The sequence below is a fragment of the Gavia stellata genome, chromosome 3 (genome assembly GCF_030936135.1).
Source record: "Gavia stellata isolate bGavSte3 chromosome 3, bGavSte3.hap2, whole genome shotgun sequence".
In the NCBI taxonomy this organism is placed as follows: domain Eukaryota; kingdom Metazoa; phylum Chordata; class Aves; order Gaviiformes; family Gaviidae; genus Gavia; species Gavia stellata.
This window is the reverse complement of record NC_082596.1, coordinates 100,564,288-100,587,943: the sequence shown is the minus strand read 5'-3', so window position 1 is coordinate 100,587,943 and position 23,656 is coordinate 100,564,288. Positions and strand designations below refer to the sequence as shown.

General features: G+C 47.9%; 1 protein-coding gene across 1 annotated transcript in view; it reads left to right on the top strand.

Moving 5' to 3' along the window:
- Window positions 1–1,082: 1,082 nt before the first annotated feature.
- Window positions 1,083–23,656, top strand: part of BMP6 (bone morphogenetic protein 6) — a 94,605-nt gene continuing 72,031 nt past the window's right edge. Inside the window, exon 1 of the mRNA XM_059836064.1 lies at window positions 1,083–1,512. Coding sequence (XP_059692047.1) covers window positions 1,083–1,512 — 430 coding nt within the window. The remainder of the gene's footprint in view (window positions 1,513–23,656) is intronic.

The window sequence follows — 23,656 nt, the reverse complement described above, 5'->3', positions numbered from 1 at the left end:
CTAACTGCCGTTATTAGAGCGTTGGATGGTGGGGTTTTTTTCTCTTCTATGAAAGGGCTGAAATCAGAGCTGCGACCGTGGACCTTTACTGTTGGAACGGGTACGTTCTTTTACGGCAGTGTAATCTGTTTCACAGTACGCGGACGCAGATCGGTACTTCATCGATCAGGGCTGGCGGGGGTACCTGTACCGAGCCATTTTCCGATGCGCCACGCTCAGTTTTGGAAGGTATTCCAGAAGAAGCCGTAGGATGCTGTAACCCGTTAAAATGGACCGCGAGGCTTTTCCAGATTTGGAATGGGTAGCACTCCACCTATTTTCAGGAGAAATAACCTACACCCTCTAAGGGCTGGGAGCAGGCGGGGCGGCCGAGATCCTCCTTTTACAAAGAAACAAGCCGGCAGAGACGCAAGGCTAAGGCGGCCGGCGCCGCTATTCCGCCGAGCGCCGCTCCAGCGCGGCAAAGCGGTGACCACCGACGGGGCCGGCGCTTCCCAACCTGCTCGGCCGCCCCCCCCGCCCCGCCCCCGCGGGGCCGCGCTACCTGCGCCCTCGCCCGCTCCCCGCCCCGGAGGAGCGGCCGCCCGCCCCGCCGAGAGGCGGGCGCGCTGGTGATTTGCCTTCGCCGCCCGCAGCCCCGCTCCGGCCAGCCCGCGGGGACCGGGGCTGCAGCCGCAGCAGCCGCTGGCTCGCTCGCTCGCTCGCTCGCTCCCCGGCAGGGGGAAAAGTTTGCTGCTCGTCTTCCTCCTCCTGCTCCCCCGCCCCGTAGGCAGACCCCGCGGCCCGGCGCGGCGCCCCCCGGGCAGGGGCATGGCCAACTGAGCGGCCGGGCCCGGGGGCGGCCCCGCCGCACCTGAGCGGCGGCGGGGGGGGTGGGGGGGTGGGGGCCGGGGCCCTGCGCCGCGCTGCCCCGCGGGCGGCCATGCGCGGCGGCGGGGGCGAGCGCTGAGCCCCTCTGGCCTGGCTGCCCCCCGCCGGCCCGGGCGATAGCCGCCGCGGCGGGGCAGGGCTGGGGGGCGGCGGGGAGCCCCCGGGGAGAGGGGGAAGCGGGGACCTCGCCTGCCTGCGCCCGGCCGAGCGCCATGCCGCGGCGGCTGGCCTGGCTGTGCTGCTGCTGGGCGCTGCTGAGCGGCGCCTGCCGCCCCGCGGAGCCCGCGCTGCCCGCGGAGGGCGGGGAGCCGCCGCCGCCCGCCGCCGCCTCGGGCTTCCTCTACCGGCGGCTGAAGTCGCACGAGAAGCGGGAGATGCAGCGGGAGATCCTCTCGGTGCTGGGGCTGCCCCACCGCCCCCGGCCGCTGCCGCGGGAGCCGCCGGCCCCGCCGCCGGGGCGCCTGACGGCGGCGCCGCGCTTCATGCTGGACCTCTACCACGCCCTGGCCGAGGGCGCGGAGGGCAGCGCGGGCGCGGAGCGGAGCGGCCGCCCGCCGCCCCCCGCCCCGCCGCCGCTGCCCAGCTCGCAGGACAGCGCCTTCCTCAACGACGCCGACATGGTCATGAGCTTCGTCAACCTGGGTGAGTGCCGGGCTGCGCGGAGCCCACCCAGCCGGCCCGCCCGCGGACGCGCCGTCCCCGGGGAGAGGAGAGGAGCGGGGCGGGAGGGCGGGCGGCTGCTCCCCGGGGAGCGCGGGGGTCTGCGGGGGTCTGCCCGACGGGACCCACCTTGGGCTGCGCGGGCTTCGGCCAGGAGGGCAGCTCGCTTCGGCGGAGGGCAAAACCTCCCATCCCTCTCACAAACGCTGGGAAAAACATGCCCCAGAACACCAAACCCGGGGACGCACACACACAAAAGGATGTGCTATTATTTTTTTTAATAGTCTTTTTGTCCTCGTTATGATGATAGCGGTCAGAGCCCATCGTTGGGGATTAAACCCACCCCGCTCTGGTTCCTGGGCAGCAGAGTTGGGGCCACACAGGAGCGCCAGTCGCGCTCGCTCCGTGCAAGGTCCAGCACGGCACAGATGCCTTTGGGGCTGGAGCAAAGGGTGTCCCATGCTGCTCCGGGAGGGGTCTGAGCTAGTGTGATGATGAATATGTGACTTTGTGTAGGGTATTCTGGTAATTGAGTCCGGGAAGGTGATAAAAATCTGTATCGCGTGGAAATCTTGAAATAAGTTCTGTTAGACGTCAGCGTGCTCTTCAAACAAATCCTGCTGTCAGTGTGTTACTGATGCGAAGGGCTCCGAGGTGGGCATTTCAGTGGGAAAGCCATTAAGCTTTTTACTTGAAGGAGTCCTGAATACTAGACTGCAATTACAAGGAAACAGTGTAATTAGATTCAGCCTAATGTGGAGAATGAAAATATTTCAGTTGGCATATTGCAGTTCCTTTTTTTAGGGAATTCCTGTGAAGCTCGAGTGTCTTAGCCAGTCGGCTGAAAACTCTGTCTTTTCACTCGCGCTTGCAGAGCCGTGCACTAGAACAATGACACCTGTGAGCAGCTTCTCTTGTTATTAAAAAAAAATACAAATAGTTTTTGTATATATCTTTATACAAATAGCATTTCCTCATCTAGAGCAGCGATATGTCACTGCAGCGGGAAATGTCACTGAGCTCCCAGCACTGGTAGATGTGCTCAACAGCTTTGTACCATGGCGTGTGTATTCAGAACAAGTTTAGCTCAAGTCCCCAGGGCTGGGTGGGTTTTGTACCTGATGAAAGACCCGCAGTGGGTCAGAAGTGCCTCCCTTGCGCTGCGAACGTTTCTTGATGGATTTGTCTACGTTGAAATCGAGGTGACCGCAATGCCTGTGGGCACAGCTGAGCTGCGTGGGGTACGCAGCACACACAGCAGAGAGCCCTGTGGGCTCCGCGTGCTGCGTGTGTAGCCGTCAGGGTCTCAGCCTTCTCATTTAAAATTATCTTCAGGGTGTTGAGGTGGTGCTGCCATCTCAGAGCTCTGATGCTTTTGATAGTGACATCCCGAAACTGTCCATCAATGAAGCCAGCGTGGTCCGTAGCTAGCTCGGACCCTGAGACCTGGGAATACTGTACGGGTCTTGAGTCCAAAGGGCAGCTGCTTCTGTGCTCCCTTTTGCTGCGCTTCTCCCTTCCCAGCCTCCACAAACCCCTCTGTGCTTTGAGCAGAGAGAGCTGCTGCCTTAGGGACTATCGGGACCTACACTAGGAGCTGGGAATTTAAGCAGCATGGTGGAGGTTGCAGCTCTCCGTAAGCAATCCCCATAGCACGCTTTATTTAAAGGATGCGGAGCAAGGTGCTTGCAAGGGGCTGGGCAGCTCCCAGAGGAGCTGATTTTGGGGAGAAATGTGAGCATGTGGTGTTTTAGAAGGTATTTAGCCCCCTGCTTTATAAAGCACCAGGAGAGCAGTATTAGACAGCAGACCTGAAAGTATGTGTTTCTTTTGAAAACAAAATGCTTGTATGATTCAAATCGGTTCTAATAATTTGGATCTAGACACTTATGTAACAACAAGGAAAATTATTCATGTAATGTAGTAAAATAGCGCGATTGAAACGCTAGTTGAGTCTCAGGAAGTATGAATCAACTGCAGAAATTTCTCATTGACTTCCAAGTTCCGAGTCATAAACCATCATGTCATTTAATGTGATTGTTTGTTACCAGAGGGTTGGCAAATCGGCGGGCTGAGACCAAACAGCTGTTGGGCTGTTTTCTGTAGCTCCTCTGACAAGGCAGGGATTTTGGGGGGTCTTCTACATGTGTATTGGTATTTACTTTTCCACTAAACAGTAATTCGTACCAGAAAACTAGAGGAAGCCTAAGGTTGTATTGCAATATAGAAACCAAAGGTGCGATGGGAGAAAGCCAGCCTGTGATCTATCAAAGGGGCTTATCAGATGTAGCCTAGAAAATGCCGCGAAAGGTGGTGGGATCTCAGCAGAAAGGAAAGATTTCCTGACCTCAAGGATACTGACTATTCCAATGAAGTGTATGCCAAGCAACCCTGAAAACCCACAGCTGGAGCCTCTTTATAAGTAAGCAGATGCTACCAGAATTATTTTATTTGGGGTTTTCTTCATGTGATCAGACCTATAATAACTTCTGCTTGGTTAAAATCGGCTTCTGAAGAGCTTTGTCCATGTTCAACCTTAAAGACTTGTCTTTCCGTTACGGAATGGGCAACTACCAGAGAGATGTGAGGGGCCCTTGCCATGCGATGAGGGGTGTACGGTGTTACAGGGCTACACCTGGTGCAGGTTGCCTTGAAGACGCGTGTGGGTGCGAAGTCAGTGCGGGTGGCCGCTGTGACCTGCCTTCAGGTGCTGATACTGCTTCTGCTGCAGCCCAGAACCAGGCAAACGTTTGATGACGACATCTTGTTGTGCTGCAAAGCCATCATCTAGGTCAGCTGTGTGGAGAAGTCCTGCTTTGTCATGAAAGGTTACAGGTGTTGATGTTCTTTTAAAAGTGCATTTAATTTTTCCAGCCCTGTAGCCCAAAAAGAGTCAGTAGCTTGTAGTCACTGCTGATTTTTAAACATGGGATACAGCAGATGGGTTTTCTGTCAGGGGAAGGCTATGTTTCCGTATCTGCTCAGGGTACAAGTCCTCCTTGTCGAGGTCTTGCAAAGCTGAGGGACTTCGGTGAGATCTCAGATTATTCAGGCAGCGCAGGCTTGTCCCAGGCTCAAAGGTCCTGGGAGACAGTTGTGTTTTTTTTTTTTTTTTTAAAAAAAAGTGGAAAAAGGGGGGTACAGAGTCATGCAGGTTCTCCAGACACAGGGAGTTGCTGTCTTACAGGGAGGACAAGAAACATCAGTCTTCAAAGTGTAGAGTCTGGGATTTATCTTGCCTACCTAGTGATGTCTGCACTGTAATATGGACTCGCAAGGTGTGGGTGATAATTCCCAGAGGGGCTGACTGTAGAGGAACTTTGAGTGTCTGGGGTTTCTAGGAGATTCTTAGCACTTTGTTTGATAAAGCACCTGGAGAGCAGTATCAGGGAATAGAAATAAGTGTTTGTTCCCATTACAAGCAAAACCACGCATAAGATACAAACCAGTTCAGATAATTTAGATAATAAATTTCATTTATCAGGTTAGATACCAAAAAATAATTTGACAGAAAATATCATCTACCCTTGGTAAACCTGGTCCCTATTTTGGGAAGATGATCCTAAAAGTGCCTATTTCAGGCGTTTTCACTAGGATGAGGCACCCAAAAAGTGCCTGTTTCTTTCCATTTTCCATGTAGAAGTCTGGATATCTCACGCAGATGGAAACATCTGGGTTTTAGATCTCTCTAGTTGGGATTTATCAGCCCAAGCAGGGTACCCAGCCTCTGTGCCAAGGGAATGGCTGTACAGCGGGGTTGTGGTGCTGGGGGGGTGGGCGCTGTGGGCCAACGGATGTCCTCGTGAAACTGTTCAGCTCCTCTTTGAGAGCATCCTTGGTATAGATGTAGCAGTGGCATGTCTTGACACAGCGCTGTTGGGAAAATAACATCTATTAACGTTTCCTATTTGACTAATGTACCTTCCTTGTGGCACCAGATAGGGTTATCACCTCTTTCTCCTCGCAAAACACCCCGAGGTTCGTATGGAGATCCTTCTTTGAGGCAGTGATGCTGGACTGACAGCTCGACACAGGCAAGCATCCCTGTATTTTGCTGCCAAGGCTGTTTTAGCAGGAGACGTATGGAGTTCCTCACAACAAATCCCTTCTCCCACAGTCCGGGGAGAGGAGGAGAGAGGGGTCACGGCTCCAACCAAACGCAGGCTCGGGCCGGGGGCTGTGGCAGCTGTGAAGTCCCACTGGTCTCCTCTGGCTCATCAGTGCTGATGTGAAGGGGAGCTGCTCCAGCCCCCGTTTCACTGGCTGATGTCTTCAGGGAGCAGTGTGTGCCATGTGTAGCGGCAGAAACGAGACTCTTGAAGACTGTGCTACTTTAGCTGTGGCCAGCTTTATTCCCTGTATAATGAAAGGTGCTGTGGAGCAATCGTGTGTCAAAATGGGGAAGAAGCTTATCTGGTCCTCACCCGTGCCTGTCTATGCTGGCATCCGCACCAAGGGAAAAAAGCCACGTGCTTCCCACAAGAAAAACCAAGGCATCCAATGACAGTCTTTGCGGGTTTCTGCTATGACCCCAATCCGGGGCTGCTGACAGCTGGATAGCTGTTCTGGAAACGTCCGGCCCCATCGAATCCTCCGGGGATAAGGACCGTAAAAGTGTGCTGTTGGCACGTGGTGTCTGGTTATCCACAGTATCGTTCCTTTTGATAGCAGACTGACAGCATAGATTCACTGTATCCCTGTACTTTTGGAGAGAGGGTTTTCCCCTTTGTCACAAGACACGCAGGTCTCTTGGGAGGACTTCAGGCAAAAGGATGAGGGGAAACCCGGCTGTTTGCCAGGCAGTCCTGCAGGCAGCCCTGAAGCTCTTTCACGTGATTTGAGTTGGGACCATGGTGAAAAGCCTCTTTTATCTTTGAATCCCCAAAACCCAGGCAATCCCTGTCTTCCCTGCAAGACTTCAAGTATCTGCTGGGACAAGGGTGCTCCCTTTCAGTGCAAGGGAGCCGCTCAGCGGGCGGTGGAGGGCTCGCTGTGCAAATGGTCTCTCTCCCTTTGCCTATAAAGCAGCGACTTATGGATGTGATGTTTTCCAAACAGGCTTTTCATCTTTTTGGCAGCCGTCACCTACCAGATTTCCTTCTAGGAATGATCTTGCACAAATCCATGGCAAGCGCTTAGGCACAAGCAACATGCCTTCGCTCCGCATGGCTTTTCACGGGAAGGAAGCGGCGCTCCATCATCCCCACCTGCATTTCTAAAGCCGGTGAATTTTTTCATCTGAAGCGTTTGATCAGCCCACCTGTCTTTTTCCTGGTATCATGCTTGGTGTCAGGGGATATGAAATTAGGCAACCAAGATGTATCAGGGACGTTGCGTGATTATATTGACGGACTGTACCATTCATACTGTCATCCCATCTGTTTATACTCTTGGCCACATGTTGTAAAGGTCAAGACATCTACTCACAGGGAATAACTGGAGTGTGTGATGCTGCGGATCTGGCTGTGCTGCCAGCTGGCAGTGTAAAGCCTCGTGCTCTCGGCATGCGAGCAGCATCCTCCACGTGTGTCCAGAGCAGGCCAGTATTAGAAATCATGAAGCTGATGATGGGAATGAGTTTACTGAGTTCTGCCAAAACTTGTATACTGGGCTTCAATGCCAAGACAGATCCCAAGTGTCGGAGAGCAGCCTTACATTTGCTGTTCAACTGATGCAGCTCAAGGTCCTAGTTTATGTCATGTCCCTGAAGTAGTCGTTGCTTGCAAGCTGCCCGCTAGCGCGCAGCTGACTGACGACACGGTTAAAGAGAAGGGAAACGGTCCATCGTGGTCCTTCAATTGCTCTCCGCCTGGCGTTGCTTTTAGGATTCCTCAGCTCCTCTGGATTCTGAATTTGAGGGACTACAGCCATCCTTCTGCCGTCGGCCAGGAGCCCTGGAAGATGTGTGGCTCCCGGAGAAGCTGCTGTTCAAAATGTGCATTGTTGAAACGAGTGGAGGGTCACATTTGTGTAAGCAGTTTATCCAGGTCTCAGTGTCATCTGGACTAAGCTGCTGGAACCAAACCCTGTGGCATTAGCAGGACTATTCTCTGTCTCTTGAAAGCTTTTCAGAGCTTGAATATTTACACTGTCTTAAATTTGGGGAAAATGTGGAAGTTTTACTTACAACAACAAAAAGTTACTGTAATTGGAAGAAGTTAGTATTGCCAAAGTGGTCTTGATTGATGCGTGTTAGATTTTTATGTGTATAAATAACTAAAAAATTGCATTTTGAAATACAAACCGAGGTGTAGGTTTTGTTTGTTTGTTTTTTGTAAATACAAAAGCAGCACTTCCTAGTTCTTCTCCTCAAACAAAGTTGAAACCAAACCGCTTCTTATAGAAAGGTTTTCTTCTGGTAATTTTCTTCCAGCTGAACATGGCTTCATCAGAAGATCCCTTGGGCAGCTCTGTCGCGTATGTCTTGTGCCGAGCTCTGGCAGGGACTTCTTGCCGCAGCCTTGTGCCTCTGCTGAGGAGCTGTGCGTCCTTGCTGGGCCTTGATGCGCTCTCTCGTAGTTTTAAATATAAACTTCTAAGTGGTGTTTGTGATTTAGGAGGAAGGAAGGTGGTGTTTAGACTTTCCATGCCACAGAGGCATGATTCTTCTTAAGTCATCTTGCATCATTGCTAATTTGTGGGGAGTTAGAGGAAGGTACGAGTTACCTGGGACGTAAACAGTCCCATCGTGTGTTTCCGCTCTATCCCAGCGGATACACGGTAATGCTCTTAAGTACAGTCCACCTACTAAACATTTAGCATTTCTGTTTGACCATTTCTATAGCGATGTGAAACAGAGAGCAAACAGTATCGCCTGAATGGAAAAAGGGCTTGTGGTTGGGAGATTCCCGTTTGTTTTAGCAGGCGTCAGACTCCAGAGCGTGGGAGACTGAGGCTAAGGACCAGAAAGTCTTCCTCTGGGCGCTTGATTCTTGGAGGGTGGTGTTGGGTCACACCTAGGTTCCATGTTTGATGGGACAATGGTTTTAAGCTGAAAGAGGGTAGATTTAGGTTGGGTATAAGGAGGAAATTTTTTATGCTGAGGGTGGTAAGGTTGCCCGGAGAGGCTGTGGATGCCCCATCATTGGAAGTGCTCAAAGTCAGGTTGGATGGTGCTTTGAGCAACCTGATCTAGTGAAAGATGTCCCAGGCCAGGGGATACTCTTATGAGGAGCGGCTGAGGGAACTGGGGTTGTTCAGCCTGGAGAAGAGGAGGCTGAGGGGAGACCTCATGGCTCTCTACAACTACCTGAAAGGGGGTTGTGGGGAGGTGGGTGTTGGTCTCTTCTCCCAAGTGACTAGTGACAGGACAAGAGGAAATGGCCTCAAGTTGCACCAGGGGAGGTTTAGGCTGGATATTAGGAAAGATTTCTTCACTGAGAGAGTGGTGACACACTGGAACAGTCTGCCCAGGGAGGTGGTGGAGTCACCCTCACTGGAGGTGTTCGAGGAACATGTGGACGAGGCATTGTGGGACATGGTTTAATGGGCATGGTGGGGTTGGGTTGATGGTTGGACTTGATGATCTTGCAGGTCTTTTCCAACCATAGTGATTCTGTGATTCTGTGACTTGGTGATCTTTGAAGGTCCCTTCCAGCCCAAACCATCTGTGATTCTAAGTGTGGAGAGGTCATTTGGGACTGGCATTCTCCAACTGTGATATGCTGAGGGTGAGGGGACGTGCGTGAAAACCAGCCAGTGGGTTGTTTCTTTCCACCTTTTTTCCAGTCGTGGCTGGCAGAGGAGGAGGAGTGGAGTCTCCTGTGGGTCTGCAGCGCTTGCAGCAGGGGTGACTGGTGCCGGCACCCTGAGGAGGCACCCGCCCCCCGGGGAGCCCTGCAGCCCCATGCTTTGCACCTGGGACAGATTCCCAAGGCGGTGGCTTTGGGAAGGGCACGGGGCTGCAGCTGTTGCAGGAGAAAAAAGCTTAATTGGAGAAAAAAGCTTAATTAAAGAAGCTGAGCCCCTGTGGGATTTCAGGGGTGTTTAATACATCATACTAGACTTTGATTCATAAAACCTGCTATGGATCGGGGCTGGTATTTCCTGAACTTTCAGTTACTTAGGCTCCCAGGCTAAGAAACAGCCTTGTTAGGGTTGGGTGGATTTTTGGGGTGGTGTTCTTGTTTTGTTGTTTTTTTTTTTTGTTAGGTTGGTTTGGGTTTGGGGTGTGGTGGTGTGGTTTTTCTTCGTGCTGGCAGGAGATATTTTTTGTTTTGCTGTTAAGGGCATAAAGATTTTGACAGCGCTGCCTGCAGCTCTTTTTTTTTTTTTTTTTTTACATTGCAGTGTTCACCATAGCACAATGACAGAATTGAATCAGTGGTAGCAACAGTGGGAATTTTTGGCAAAAAAGGATAATGTAGACAGAGCTGAAGTGTTCTGCTAACTAAAACAGTAGCTGTATTTTCAGAGAGCTAGACATGACTGTTTTGATCCAATGTGGTGTTAATCACAAGAATACATAACTGCTTTCCTATGAACTTTCCCCTTAAAAATATCCAATGATATCACCTGATGTTTTGCACGAATGCTCAGTATAACCAGAATTTAGAACAGCTGGCTCCATATAAACTTGGAATATTCATAGGTCAAATATTAGTGTATAAATAAAAACATTTTGAAAATGAAAACAGAAGCACAGTATTTGAAATATACTCAGTGTGCAGATGTACTTCATGGCTTGAATAGCTTTACAAATTAATCAAGACAGTGTTAACGCTTGTTCCGAAGAAGTCAAATTTCCCAGTAATAAATGTGAAAGTGTTTTCAAACGGTATTCCAAAGACGTGTTACTCCATGTATTGTAATGGTTGTTTGCAGTATATAAGATGTATGAATCGGCTATTTGAAGCCCCCTTGTAAATAAAATGTATTTGATCAAACCAAAATCTTACTGATGGCAAATGGAGAGACACAGTTGCTTTTATCAAGTGGAGGCTGTAAAATACGCTGTATTTAAAGTGTGCACACAGAAGTTCATGGTGAGGTGTACGACTGCATGCAGGCGCAGATGCAGTACCCTTATCTTGTCATTTACTGCATTGCGTTCGTATGGCACATATGGTCAAGGTATTAGACACTCTGTTTGTACAAGGGCTAAGGGGTGACATAATGTCTATTGAAGCACAGGCGTTTAGCTCCACACCAGGCAACAAGGAGAATTTAAAAAATGAGAACAGATTAGAGCCTGTGGTCAGGTTGTGATAGTCACACCCGTAAGCCAAGAGGTGTTGGAGGGAGGAAAGGGTCTGTAGTTTTGGTGTGAAACAGAGGTGCCTTCTTGCGTCCTTGTGTCTCCTGGGCTTTCCGGATGGTTTGAGGGATAAATCTGGGAAAGTAAAGCTGTAAGCAATCAATCCCGGTCCTCCTACAAGGAATAAAGTTGTTCAAATGAGTTGGAAAAAATGTTGCACGTTAACAAGCACGTACAAGACGCAGAAGACTTGTCTGCCTCTGGCTTTGTAAACTCTGTAATAAAAGTTTTTTGGACATGAACATTTACTGCACCCTAACTTCCGTATTTTTCAAACTGTGTTAAAAGTATCTGGAATAAGGCTCTGTATCAGGGGATAAAGAAGTGGTCGGAGCTTTAATTCCTCGTGTCGCAGAGGGGCAAGCTCCCTCTGGCCGAATCCAGATGAGCAGAGGTCGAAGCGGCAGTCTTTAATCGCCAGATGCTCTGCAGGAAAAAAGGAGGAAGAGTTTTCTCTGTCACTTACCGTGAGTTTTCCATTCACATTTCTTCTCTTCTTATGCCCACACTGGTGGCATGGTCCAGCTCAGCTGTGATAAACACACTTCTTGGTGCGGGAAGAAGCCTTATAAGCTTTTAATATACCTCTGCCTTCATTGTGACGCCAAGCCCAGTTCCTCAACACATCTGCCTGCAAGCAGTGAGAGGCTTCTTCGCGAGCCTGGTCCTGACTTTTCTTGCCTTATCAGGGTCAGACGCGCGGTCCCCTTCCCTAGAGGGGTTGAGCGCAGGTGCCATCGTGCACCCAGTCCTTGCTGGCCGGTGGGGCATTAGGGATCAAAACTGTCTCGGGCATCTCTCTAGTGGTCAGCAAGGGATGCTGAGCAGAAAGGTACAAAGCTGGGCTTTTAAAATATCAAAAGTAGTAGAAAATCCTGAATCTCAGTTACATACGTAAGTGAGAGAAGATACGTGCATATTTTAAAGTATCAACTTTATGATGAACCAATGGGATTGATTTGCTGTTGGTCCTGGTTATTAAATTTGTTTTTCTCACTGCAGTGTGCATCTAGCCTGTGTACGATTTTGGTGCAAAATAGTAGGAGCATAGTTCTAAAATTTAAGCCTGGTATGATATTGGTATTTGAATATCTACACAAAGATTTGATCCACAAGTAGAGAATCCAGGTGCTCGATTTAACGACGAAGCTTGGAGAAAAAAAACCCTTCATTTTAGAAAAGCAGCAGTCTCTCTTGCCCACAAACCATCATCCTGAGACCGCATTTCAAGCATGCAGACCCTTTTGCTTAATTATTGTAACATCAAACGTCTTCAACATGAAAGGGACCAAGCAGTGGCTATGCAAGATAATGTCTTGTTTATAAAAATAATTTAAACAGCATATGAGAAGGATAAACATGCATGTCCTGCCAAAATTCACTGTATGTTCTGCAGGCTTTGGTGATTGTGAATCTCTTGGCTTGCCCTTCCAATTTCTTTTTTTTTTTTAACCCACAAAGAAAAAAAGGCAGAGCGGAAAGGGGGTGAAGAAAAAAAGGAGATGTGATAAAAAAGTTCTCCTATTTAAGGAAGTTCCAACTTACTCTGCTATGGAAGATAGCTGGAGAGAAAATACGTTCGTTTAACACACTGCAAGAGAGATTTTCACTTTGAGATGTCTGTGTCTTGTCCCTTGCATGTGATAGTTTTTACACTTTAATGATTGTAGCAGCCGTCCTGTCCAAAAATATTCCATTCTGCAGGATGTGTAATGCTCGTTACTTACTAGACAACGTAAGGATACTGCTCTGTCTCTTACTGTCTCTTATCCGGGACATCAAAACACTTCATAAGCATGGAAGTCTTGCAGCGTGCTATACTCGTTTTCCAAATGGCTAAGCTGAGGCTCAGAGGGCACGACTGGATGGGGGCTGTGATGAGGTCCCTGAAATTCTTGCTTCCACTCCTGCGATTTAACTGCGAAACTGCGTGCTGCGTTACCGTGCTGGCAGGTGCCCAAGTGGCTCGTGGAGTTGGTGGAACCATAGGGTCTTATTTGGTGAAACCCATCCTTCTTCAGATTGCTGCATCGATCAGCTGGAGACCACAGGTTCTCACTCGACTTAGGCTTTAGTCTTTCCTGTTTGTGAACCTTGCTCGTTGGCGTTGCACAATCTGTGCCTTCCGCAACCACGCTCCGTTAGGGACACGGCTCCTCGGACGTGCTTGCAAATAACTCAACATCGGTAACACCTCCGATCTCCGTGGGTGCTACCTGAACACGAATGTTCGCCAGACATCCATTTGTATATGAGTTCTACCATTTGCCCTAAGTGATGGCTTTTGCAAGACAGCAGCTCTTCCTTTTGGGTCTCTGACCAAACGGCGTAGGAGACACCTGGGTGCCGCGGGTGGTAGTGTAAGCGTGCGGCCAGGCTCTGGTTTTGTGTGTGTGTGTTGAAGTGCAGCTCTTGTACATGGGTATAAGCTGGCATCCATGAGGAGCTGAATAGGAAGAATAAAAGTGGTCACAGGCTAGCACGTTTCTCTCTTGAAATGATTGGAGACCCTAGTAAAGGTTTGGTTGACTTTTGGTAACCTCCATGGTAATGGCAATGTCCATGCTGCAGGATGGTAATGTCTTTTGGGGATGCCCATGCTGCAGGGAGGCTAACAGCAGATGTTCTTCTGAGTTAAGTTAAATGATAGTTTTGTTGAGAAACTCTGAATAAAAAAATACAGTGTAACGGCTGAAGTTAGTATAATGACTCCTTTATGTTTCAGGAGCTATTGGGATTGGGTCTGCCTGATACTTTTGCTATCGCTAGTCTCAGTGAAAAAAATTTTATGGGGTCCCAAAACAGTCTGTTGCTTCTGGCAGCCAGAGAGCTGGCAGCTCGGACTCACTGAGGCTTGAAGAGATAGTTCATTAATTCATGGCACTTTCCAGAATAAACATGGCAAACCTCCTCTGAAATAACAGACGGTAAATCCTCCTTGTCACTCAAGACTGCACATTTGTCTTCAGAAAGGGGCCGTGAAAGAAGCTGTCCATCTCCTAATGAATGAGAAAATAAATAGAAGATGAATTGTGCATTGTGTCATAGTTGACATGGAGAAGCTTCAGGGTGGAATAACAGCAAACCTTTCCCCCTGTCCTATCCCTGTTAAATGTGGACCTAAACCAAGCAATGCCCACCGGGCAGACTATCGGATGGCATAAACTGTCATAGCTCTGCAGCAGGGATCCCTGGTGGGAACAACGGCCTTTTATCCTCCTGATTTGGCTCTTTTTGGGAAGGTGGATTTCAGCACCTCTCGGCTTCGGGTCCTCGGGGAGGGGACGCTCTGGTTTCTCTGTGCTGCCAGACTTGTGAAGATTGCTACAAGCTGGGGTTGCTGGGAGCGCGCAGATGTTTTGTGCAGCTTGTTATTTTCTATGTTGGAGGTTATGAGTCAGATTACTGTTACCAAAATGTTTATGTGAAATCATTTCTGAGTCATATATTTGCATCATATACAACCTGTCTGACAATCAAAACATTCAGCGCTCAGCTAATGATTATACTAAGTTTTCCAACACTCTGCTCCAACATAACATAATTACACGGCAAAGTGCAATATATTACTTTGACAGGGTTCTTCATGCGTCGTGTGATGTCAGAACATCATCGTCGCTATTATTTGAAATTGTCGGAGATATGCGGACTTCGTTGCACGAAACGAAGTTAAAAACAGTGAGAAGCAGTCCCTCAGAAACGCGGTGCCCTGCAAATGTTCCTGGAAATGGGCTTTTTTGGTCCCCAAGAAAACATGTGTTTCATGAAGTGGCATAGTGCTTTTAACCTTGTTCTGTCCAGAGAGGTGCCTGATCGGGGTTTACTGGTTAATTAACAGGCAGTTGCGGATATTTGCATGGAGAAATTGTTTGAATACTGGGATTCGGTAGCTGCCCAGGAGGGTGTTTGGTAGTTTCTGTATAATATGGTTTATAAGATGGAGCTGGAGTGTTTTTAGCAGCGTGGAAGACATAAACAGTCTCTAAACAACAACTTAATGCATGCTGTGTTTATCTGTTGTGGGAGTTCTAGCATAAAGAGGTGTCACTTACAAAAATATTCTGAATAATTAAGGCAAACTTTTAAGATTATATTTACCTTCAGGTGTGTGAGAACTAGGGCAGGAGTGTTTGCTGCCATGTCCCAGTGAAATCAGTAACTCCTCTTTAATTGTTTATTCTGCAATGGGATGGGGGGAAAAACAAAGCACCCCCCAACTCTGTGCTAAGGAAACGGTCAAGGAGATGAAAAGTGCATAGGGGCATAGGGCTGCTCTTATGTTTGTTTTTAAATAACTGTCTATGAAAAAGCATATGGATATTGAAATGGAAAATGATTTTAGGGCTGATTTGTCTGAATTTGATTTACAGTCTTTTGGAGCTGGCTTTGAGAGATTGGTTACAAGTGTGAAGGGTGCTGGCAGGTCCCTTTAAGTATAAAATATCATTGAATTTCATCGCTCTTACTGAACTGGCAGAGTGCAAAGCACGGGATAGATTATGATGAAATTCTTTATATTCTTGGTGAAAAAAGTATGGACAATACAATAGTGGGTTTTCCTGGCTACAAGCGCCTGAACCGTGCTGAGTAATTAGGGAACCCACGTTTGGAGCAATAAAAAGCATCCCCGTGCAGTATTAGCGAGCACCATCTTTGCTTATGGACTCTCCTTGGCCAGCGTCAGTGGCAAATACATAATTGGACTATGAGGACCAATATATTGTGAAGTGTAGTGGAAAATGCCAAAAAAATTTTCAGTTGGATGAAGTCCATTTGTCCTGTGCTAATTTCTAGCCCTGTAAACAAACACAGCTGCTGAGTGTAGAATCGGTGCTCAGAGTGGTTAAAAACAGTGATGCATTGCTAGTGAGATCACGGCAGAAAAAATATGTAACATATGAGGCTGCAGTAAGGATCAAGACTATCCTCAGTTCTGATTAATTGTTTCTGTTTATATATTTTCATCTATTTATGATGCCATAGGGTAACCAGCATGTAAAGATAGCTTTTTAATTGCCAGACCGTTCAGCTGAGACAGTCAGAGTATGAAGTATTAATGAGCCAGTTGTCATGAACTTTTGCAAAAGGGTCTGAATCGGTGACCAAAGGCTTAATGAATGTATATGTACGTATTTTATATTTCTTTTTTTCATACCAATATGTCATTGGCTTGGTCAACTGGGCTTTGTTATTATTTATTAGTATATATGAAGGATCTATGCAGGTAGGTTTGCCTGTCATTTCACCTTTATTAAAATGTCTTTAGAAGTATTGCAGTACTGAATAAGGGACCTGAGGCTTCAAACATTGGAAACCTCAGGGCCAAGCCTGCTAGGTCATTGGCAAAGCAGCAGCGCTTACACTGTAATTTGTCTTGTGGCCCAGTTATATGTTTTGACATCCCTGAGCTGACTAATTGCTCTGGGGAAAAAAAGAAGTAAAGAACGGTCTTGGTTACTGTAGTAGAAAAGACAGCTTCCAACCTCTTCTGTCCATGGCATCAATTATTTAGTAACTGCTGCATGGTCATCCCCAGATCTAGCAGACCAGGGCTCCTGTGGCTTGCCACAACGCAATGAAGTAATGCGCTTGATGTCGTATTGTGCATCACCTGTCCTAACCGAGCATTAAAGAGATTTCTTTTTCTGCTTTAGTTTTGAGAAAAGAGAAGGCTAAAAGAGCTAGACAGTTCAGGTGGAAAGCAGCAGAGAGTAGGTAAGACTGTCCTTCATCGGAGGAGCTGTTGTTAGGGAATGTTGTTGGGTGGGTTGTGGCTTGTTGTTGTTGTATGGTGGGTTTTGGTTTTTTGTGGTGTGGTGTTTTTTTTGTTTTTTGTTTTTTTTTTTTCCCCAGGTTGGACTTGATGATCTTACAGGTCTTTTCCAACCGTAGTGATTCTGTGATTCTGTGAATCCTCCAGTGCAACACACTCGTACGTATGTTGTGTGTTGAGGATGGCTGAGGTAGCAAGGTCTACGTGCTCCATATGAGGATTCACTTTTGACAAAGCTGTGATGGTACCTGTGAAGGCTTTTTGCCAGGCGATTTGCCTGGTCCTTGGCTAGCTTGGTTGCACATGTGGTTCTGGGAGGTTGTGAAGCTGAGACCGAAGTCCTGGCTCCTCAGTGGTTTGCTTTGGGCTCTGCAGTTGCAAGGCAGGTCTGTGTGAGCTCCTGGCTCTCCGCTGCTCATCCTGTCCCAGGGGCCTTGACAAGCTGCCTAGAAGCCCTGAGAGTGGCAGGTTATCTCCTGCTGCAAATCTACATCTGCTTTGTAATACTAAAATCTTCTATGAGATAGACTTGGTCTTTTGAACAGCTCCAGTTTGAAAGTTTTGGATATCTCATCGCCATCTGGGGCTTTGAATGGCACTAGGTGCTCTGCTCCATGCTCTCCCGCGGCACGTGGTGGTGCCACCCTCTTGAAAAGTCTCTGGGGGCTTGAGAAATAATTGGGCATTCGCATTGCTGCGTAGTGGACTGTGCTGTCATGAATTTTGTCATGTCTACAGAACACGACCGGGGCCCATCAGTGGCCCAGGTTCTGGAAACTCTCCTTGCTGCTACCCCGACTCAGCTGTATGCTGGCATGGAGAGTTTAATTCTCGAACTGTCAGTCTGGCACTTTCCATAAACACTAAATTGACTCAGAGTGGCTAGGTCTAGTGCTATAAAACATACTGTTCAGGTCTTATTGCCAAGAAAAAAAAATTACCTGTAAATAGCTGACTTACAGCATAGGGGCTTATTTCTGTGCTCATGCTTTTTACATTTCCATTTTTGCACCAGCTTGGCAAGAAGTTAACTTAAATGTCAAAACTATTTTTATGTAAATATATGCATTATTGAATCTCTTACTCATAAAGCAAATACTACTTTAAACCCACACAAAACAGCTGAAGCTATATATATTTTCTCACTACTGAATTTGGCTTTTAATAACTTGGAGTGAACTGTCCAAAATAAAGTTAGGAATCAAGGGCACTTTATTTTCCAGCTAGTAACATATGTATTCTTGGCTTCGGACTGTACCAGTTTGAGATGGAAGAAAACTTGGATTTGTACTACAGGTCGTCTCAGCAATTAATAAGAAAGAGAGATACCATGGTTAAACAAACACCTTATTTTTAAATTAGCAAACTGTTCTAAAATTCTACAAAGCTACAGAAAAATATGAAGGACTGTTAAGAAACCTTGAAGGCTTTGATACCAAACAGTGGCTTGCTGATGTGATTCTCCTGCTGAAAGTACAGCCTCGTGCCAGGTTCGGAGGCAGCAGTTACCTGGAGAAAAAAGGCTGTAGTCTGCAAAGAGTCCTGTGGATTTCACTGGTGCTATTTGAGGAGTAAGGACAGCAAAACCTGTGCTTAGCAAGTACAAACAAAACCAAACCCGAGGTTACGGATTATGTACCAAGCCCAGGTCGTAATGTCCAGGGAGGAGATGCTTGCTCTCTTTCCTGGGATTCACGGCTTGTCTCCACATCACACGTTTTCTTGTCCCACCGCCCTCCTGCCTGCGGGAAGTTGCCTGAGGTCAGTATCAATTCCTGAAGATAAGGAGGGAAGAGTCACTTCAGAAATTCACGCAGCCAAGAGCTGGTTCCTGAATCCAAAAAATACCTTGCCGGTGCTCTGCCACAGTCTCTTGGAGGGATTCACCTTATTGCTATCATATTGCTACCTGCCACGCGCTCAGCGTTGGAGCAGCTGGAGCAGAGCTGTCCATTGCCTCCCCCGGGCGGGTGCGTTCAAGCTAACTGGGACACAGAGAAGCAAGGTGGAAGAAGAAGGGAATCCTCAGCAGAATTGCATGTGATCTGCCAACCCAGATTTCAGTTCAAGGTTTTAAGTCAATTATCCAGCAATTCAAACTATCTTTGGCTGGGTTGCAGAGTATTTGGCTGTCGCTATGTGTGGCACGAAGGGTGCACATCGCTACTTCTGCTCTTTCTGGTTGAATAAACTCAAGCTACACTCAAGGAGAAAAAAAATACCAGAGTGCTTTTTGAGCCAGATGGGCTGTGAAAGCTGCCTTGGTTATCTGAGGCTGAAGTTAATGTGAAGCACAACTGGGGAAAACCCCTTAAAAAACCCCCTTAAAACGCTGGATACAATCACAAGCAGAATTTGACAGACCCCACCAGTGTCGGAGCAAACGCTGCAGTTGGTCATGGGTGGGTCACGTCCAGCGGATGGCTTGGGCTGGCTACGCACGCCCGACTTCGTGGGCACAGAGGAGAGGAGAAGCACTGGGGGCGGGAGGAATGGACTGGACCGGAGAGAGGGGTACGTGCGCAGGTCCTGGCTCTCACCCATGCAGGATGGCTCCGTACGCTAGCTCTGGACCAGGCAGAGCAGGCACGTGAGTTTGAACAATGGTGCCTAAGAGATTGTCTTTTTCTAAAAATAATGTTTTCAGCTGGATGAAACCGCAGCTCTTGCTGATGCAGCTTTTGGTTGTTTTACCTCTTATTCCATCTTTGCTAGTTTGCATGATTCAGACCTGCGTAAACACTAGTAACGGCGCCCGGTTGCTGTGAGAGCAGAGGTGGGGTGGAAGAGGCAAGGCTCACAGGGGCAAGAGGCTTACCTTCTTTATTAGACCAACCGGCGGAGCTGAGAAAACAGGCACGCTCTCCGTCCTAAAAGCCTTTTTGTCCATGAGATCCCATGAGCATCCCTGGGTGGCATCCCATTGAGCTCCCCAGGCGGCTGCCGGAGCAAGGGGTGAGCCGGCTCTGCCCCGTGGTGCCCGGGCGGGAAGCCTGAGGAAATGATGCTGTTCTGCTCTTGCGATGTCCCCTTCTAGGAAACCTGATCGTAATGCTCTTTATTCTTTCTCGTTAAACGCAGTATGTGTTAAAAGGCTGCTGAGAGTAGGTGGCTCTGGGTTGTCTTTAAACGCAAGCCTTTAGGAAAAACTGAAACAACAGATGAATAAAATGATTGTGGTTTAGCTTGCGCCACAAACACTGTTTTCCTTCTTAAATACATTTTTGGAAGGTGAGGGGAAACCAATTACAACTGAGTTTAAAGCAAGCAGGCTTTCCTTTATTTGACTGAGACATGTGATTCGTGTTGACTGGCTTTTTCTTCATTTTTAAGTCATTCTGCTTGTGCCGCATTCGTTCCCTGAGCTTATTTTGTTAACCTTGCCACCTGAACAAATTAAGCGCCTGTCATCGTCTGGTGTTTCCTTAATTACGTATCTGCAGGTCACAGCTGGGGCACCTATATTTTCACTTGCTTCTCCATGTAGCCAAAGGACAATTCATCTCGCAGATTTTTTTTCCAACCTTTGAAAACTTTTTTTTGGTATTGTGCAGATTATGTGAATACACTTAAATGTCCTGTTTTTTCCATTGCTTTGGCATTTCTGTGTGTGCTTGGAGTGCAGAGGTAGTAAGCTAAGGTGTAACGGATGGTACTTTCGTTAGCAGTTGTGGTGCACACAAAAAGCCCAAATCTGAGCAAGAAAGGTAAATTGACCTTGGGACTAGCAGGGACACTCAGGGCCATCGCAGACGATGAAGGTGTAGGCTTTTTGTCCAGCAAACTCCACAGAAGTCCTGCCCAGTTCTTCCCCCATGTCTCACAGGTCACAGGACTCCTGCCAGCTGCCCTGGAAAAAAATAGACAGCAAAGAAGTAAAAGACGAGTGCCTACAGCTGGACGCTGCTGGGGGAGACGTGCCCGGGAGCAGGAGAGATCGGCGGTGTCGCTGATGCCTTGGGTCCTCACAGCAGTGAGGTGTTGGTGGTGTTCCCAGGTGGGACCTGGACTGTCCTGGGTGTTACAGAGGGAAGAGAAAATGGCTAGAACTCAAACTCTCCCTGCTGCTTTGACTTGAGGAAAATTTACTTGCTGGTCTTAGCCTTTGCAGGTGTCATCTTTGCATGTGAGAGACTGTTAGTAACTCAGTAATGGGGTCCCCGCAGGCTCTTGCCCCACGAGAGGTGCTGAGTCCCTTTCTCTACCTGGGGTTGATCTTTGATGCTTCACAGGGCAATGGAAAAAAAGGCTCAGGCTGTCAGTGTAAGTAATGAAACGTGGGACTAATACAATATAACTGTGGGCCCAAACGAACGTGGGAAGAACAATGATCGCATCCTACTTCATTGTGCTCTGGCGGTACTGACAAATTTGACACCTCTGGCCTCATTTCCCAAGTTTCAGGTTCCCGTTTCAGGAGCTGCGGGAGCAGTGGTTAAGTAGGACAAAGCACACCCCAACTCATCTCCCGGTTTCTTACGTGGCTGCGTCTATGCTGTGCTCCCGCTCTCTTCCCCTCCTGCTCAACACTGTCGGCTTTCTCTTTAGGACAATGTAAAATTTAAAGCGAGGAGGTGTTGGAGGTGGCTTGTGAGAGATGTAAAACGCAGGTACTGTGTACTGCCTGTGGCGGAAGGATCTGCTTTTGTTGGAATTTGGCTATTTGGTCTGACTCGTGACGTCTATACTGCTATATTAACGTGTATTAATACGTGGAGAAGTGCTGGCTCAACATCACTGTTCAGTGAATGCCGCAGATGCGAGTTTAATTTTAAAGTTTGACATTGTATCCTTATTATGTATGACTAAGAATGAACTCAAAGGATCTCCAACTCCACGCAGAATTATTTCAAGTGGTATGCGGCCAGGGGGTACTAACTGGTTTAATTGGGATATTTTTCAAGAAAATGAGACAGTTTCATGATAACGGGGAAAAAACCTAGAGTTTAACTGAAACAGCATTAACAGATTGTCTGTCTCTTGGAATGTGATCAGCGAGCAGTAAGGGTTGTTGAATAACTTAAAATTTGTATCTATTTTACTCTTAATAAAGCAGCAGCTAAATAAATATTTCGAGAAAACAGTGAAGTCAAATTGCAATAAATTTTATTATTTAGTGCACTTATATTCCTGTCTTGGGGCCTTAAATCTGCATTCAGGAAAGCACTTAAGCACGTGCTTTCCTGAATAGGGACAGTCTAAGGTTTGTACTTAAGTGCTTTCCTGAACGTGGGCCAAAGCCTTCCAAGAGTTTATTTTAAAGACACTCTTCCCTTAATTAAAACACTTGGTTGAATTTAACAATTAGGTGTCAGCTTGCTTACTGTCACACAGCAACTTTCTGTAACAGCAGGCGGTAGCACTATACAATGACTGAGGTCAGGAAGCGAAGACTACTTCATCAGTTGACACTAGGAGAGGAAACTTGAGTTTTATGGGCCTCCCAATAGTTCCCTCCGGCGAGTGCCGGCGGTCTGAAATGAATTGAAGAGCTCTGCCAAGAAGCGGCCCAAAACTGTTTACAGGGTCTGCGGTGGAACCAGCCTGATCTCGAGGCTTCTCCCCGCTGCAGCGGCGCTGAGCAGCGCTGGAGCTCTCGCTGGTGCTGTCAGTACATGTGGCTGGACCGCAGTCGTCCCGCCAGATGTTTTCTTCTGTTTACGCAGACGTTAAAGTTTTATTCGATCATTCCTCATGAACATCCAGTTGCTCTTTTTCTCACTTTGGTGGCTGGGAGCCGGTTGTGGTAATGGCACTATCAGATGAGCTCGAGAAAGTGGAGTCGTTGCAGTGCTGCTTCTCCTCCCGCCGGGGTCTCTGTGGCTCTGCAACGTAGGATGGAGCACTGTTTGCTCCTCCTGCCCTTCTCCATGTTTGATGTTCACTGCTTCCTACCTGGAGGAGCAAGAGTTGCCGAAGCAGTTAGGAAGTTGCTTTGCTGGGAGGGAGAGGTGGGACCTGGTCACGCTAGTAATGATGAAAACGAAGCTGTTCTGGAACGTGTTGCCAAGAAGTCCCTGTGCCCTAAGGAGGCGGCCTTCAAGCATCTCCCGCAGTGCCAGGCAAACAAGATTTCTGAGCAGCTTGGAGACAGACAAGTAACTTTGAGAGGATGTCCATACAGAGCCCACCCAAGGTCCTGCACTTTGGGCATCCCTGTCCAAAAGCAGTGTTGGTGAAGTGCTGGCAGGGGTGACAGACTCTCGTCTTACAGCAGCCTCAGCTGACCCATGGAGGAGGAGATTCAGTCTTTGGTTTTCCTGAGGGGACAGACTTTAAATGAGGTGTATGTGCTTTGAAAGCTTATTGCATTTTCTTTCTCTCCTCTTAGGTTTAGTGTGCCTGCCCTTTGCCTCATAACCAAAGCAGTTCAGTGTCTTCCCCCCTTCCGCTGCCTGGGCTTGGCTCTGTTGTTACCACGGTTGTCCTGTCTGGCTTATTTTTATTTTCTTTGCTCCGTAATTTGAGATCTGTAATTGCAGGATAACACGCAGCAATCTAAGCCATTGTCTTTGTGTGGGTGTCTTCCTCTGAGGGACACCTGTGTAGGGTTTTCCTCAGGTTGCAATAACCTTGCTTTTTAAATCCACATTTAATTTCTGAGGTCGATAGGTGTTAGCTGTGGCCAGGCTTTTAAAGGCGAGATGAGAGCAAGTCCGTGCCGCAGTCAAAACTGCTCCCAAAAGATTTTTCCCATAGAAAGCCTCGCGTGCTGTTGTGCCCTCCTCATCCTCTTAGACGTGATTTCTGCCGTGAGCTTGGGAGGACCTAAGGCTTGCTCTTGGCTCCGCCTGGCGAGGAGGCGAAGAACGAAGGAGAAAATAATTTTCCTGAAAAAAGGCGAAGAAGGATATAAGGTTTGGTAAGCAAAGACTGCAAATTGGATCCCTGATAAGTTGAATTTTCCATTTTATGAAGAACATGCCAAAATACTACAGTAAAATACATAATGTGTTTCCTCCGCCTTCCCATTGTAAAACTTGAGAGTCATGGCGTATTAACCAAAACCAGATACATCCATTGAGTTTCCATACTTTGAAGCAGTATAGGGTGGGGTGAAGCTGGTATTAATAGGTCTATTCATCACAATAAATTTT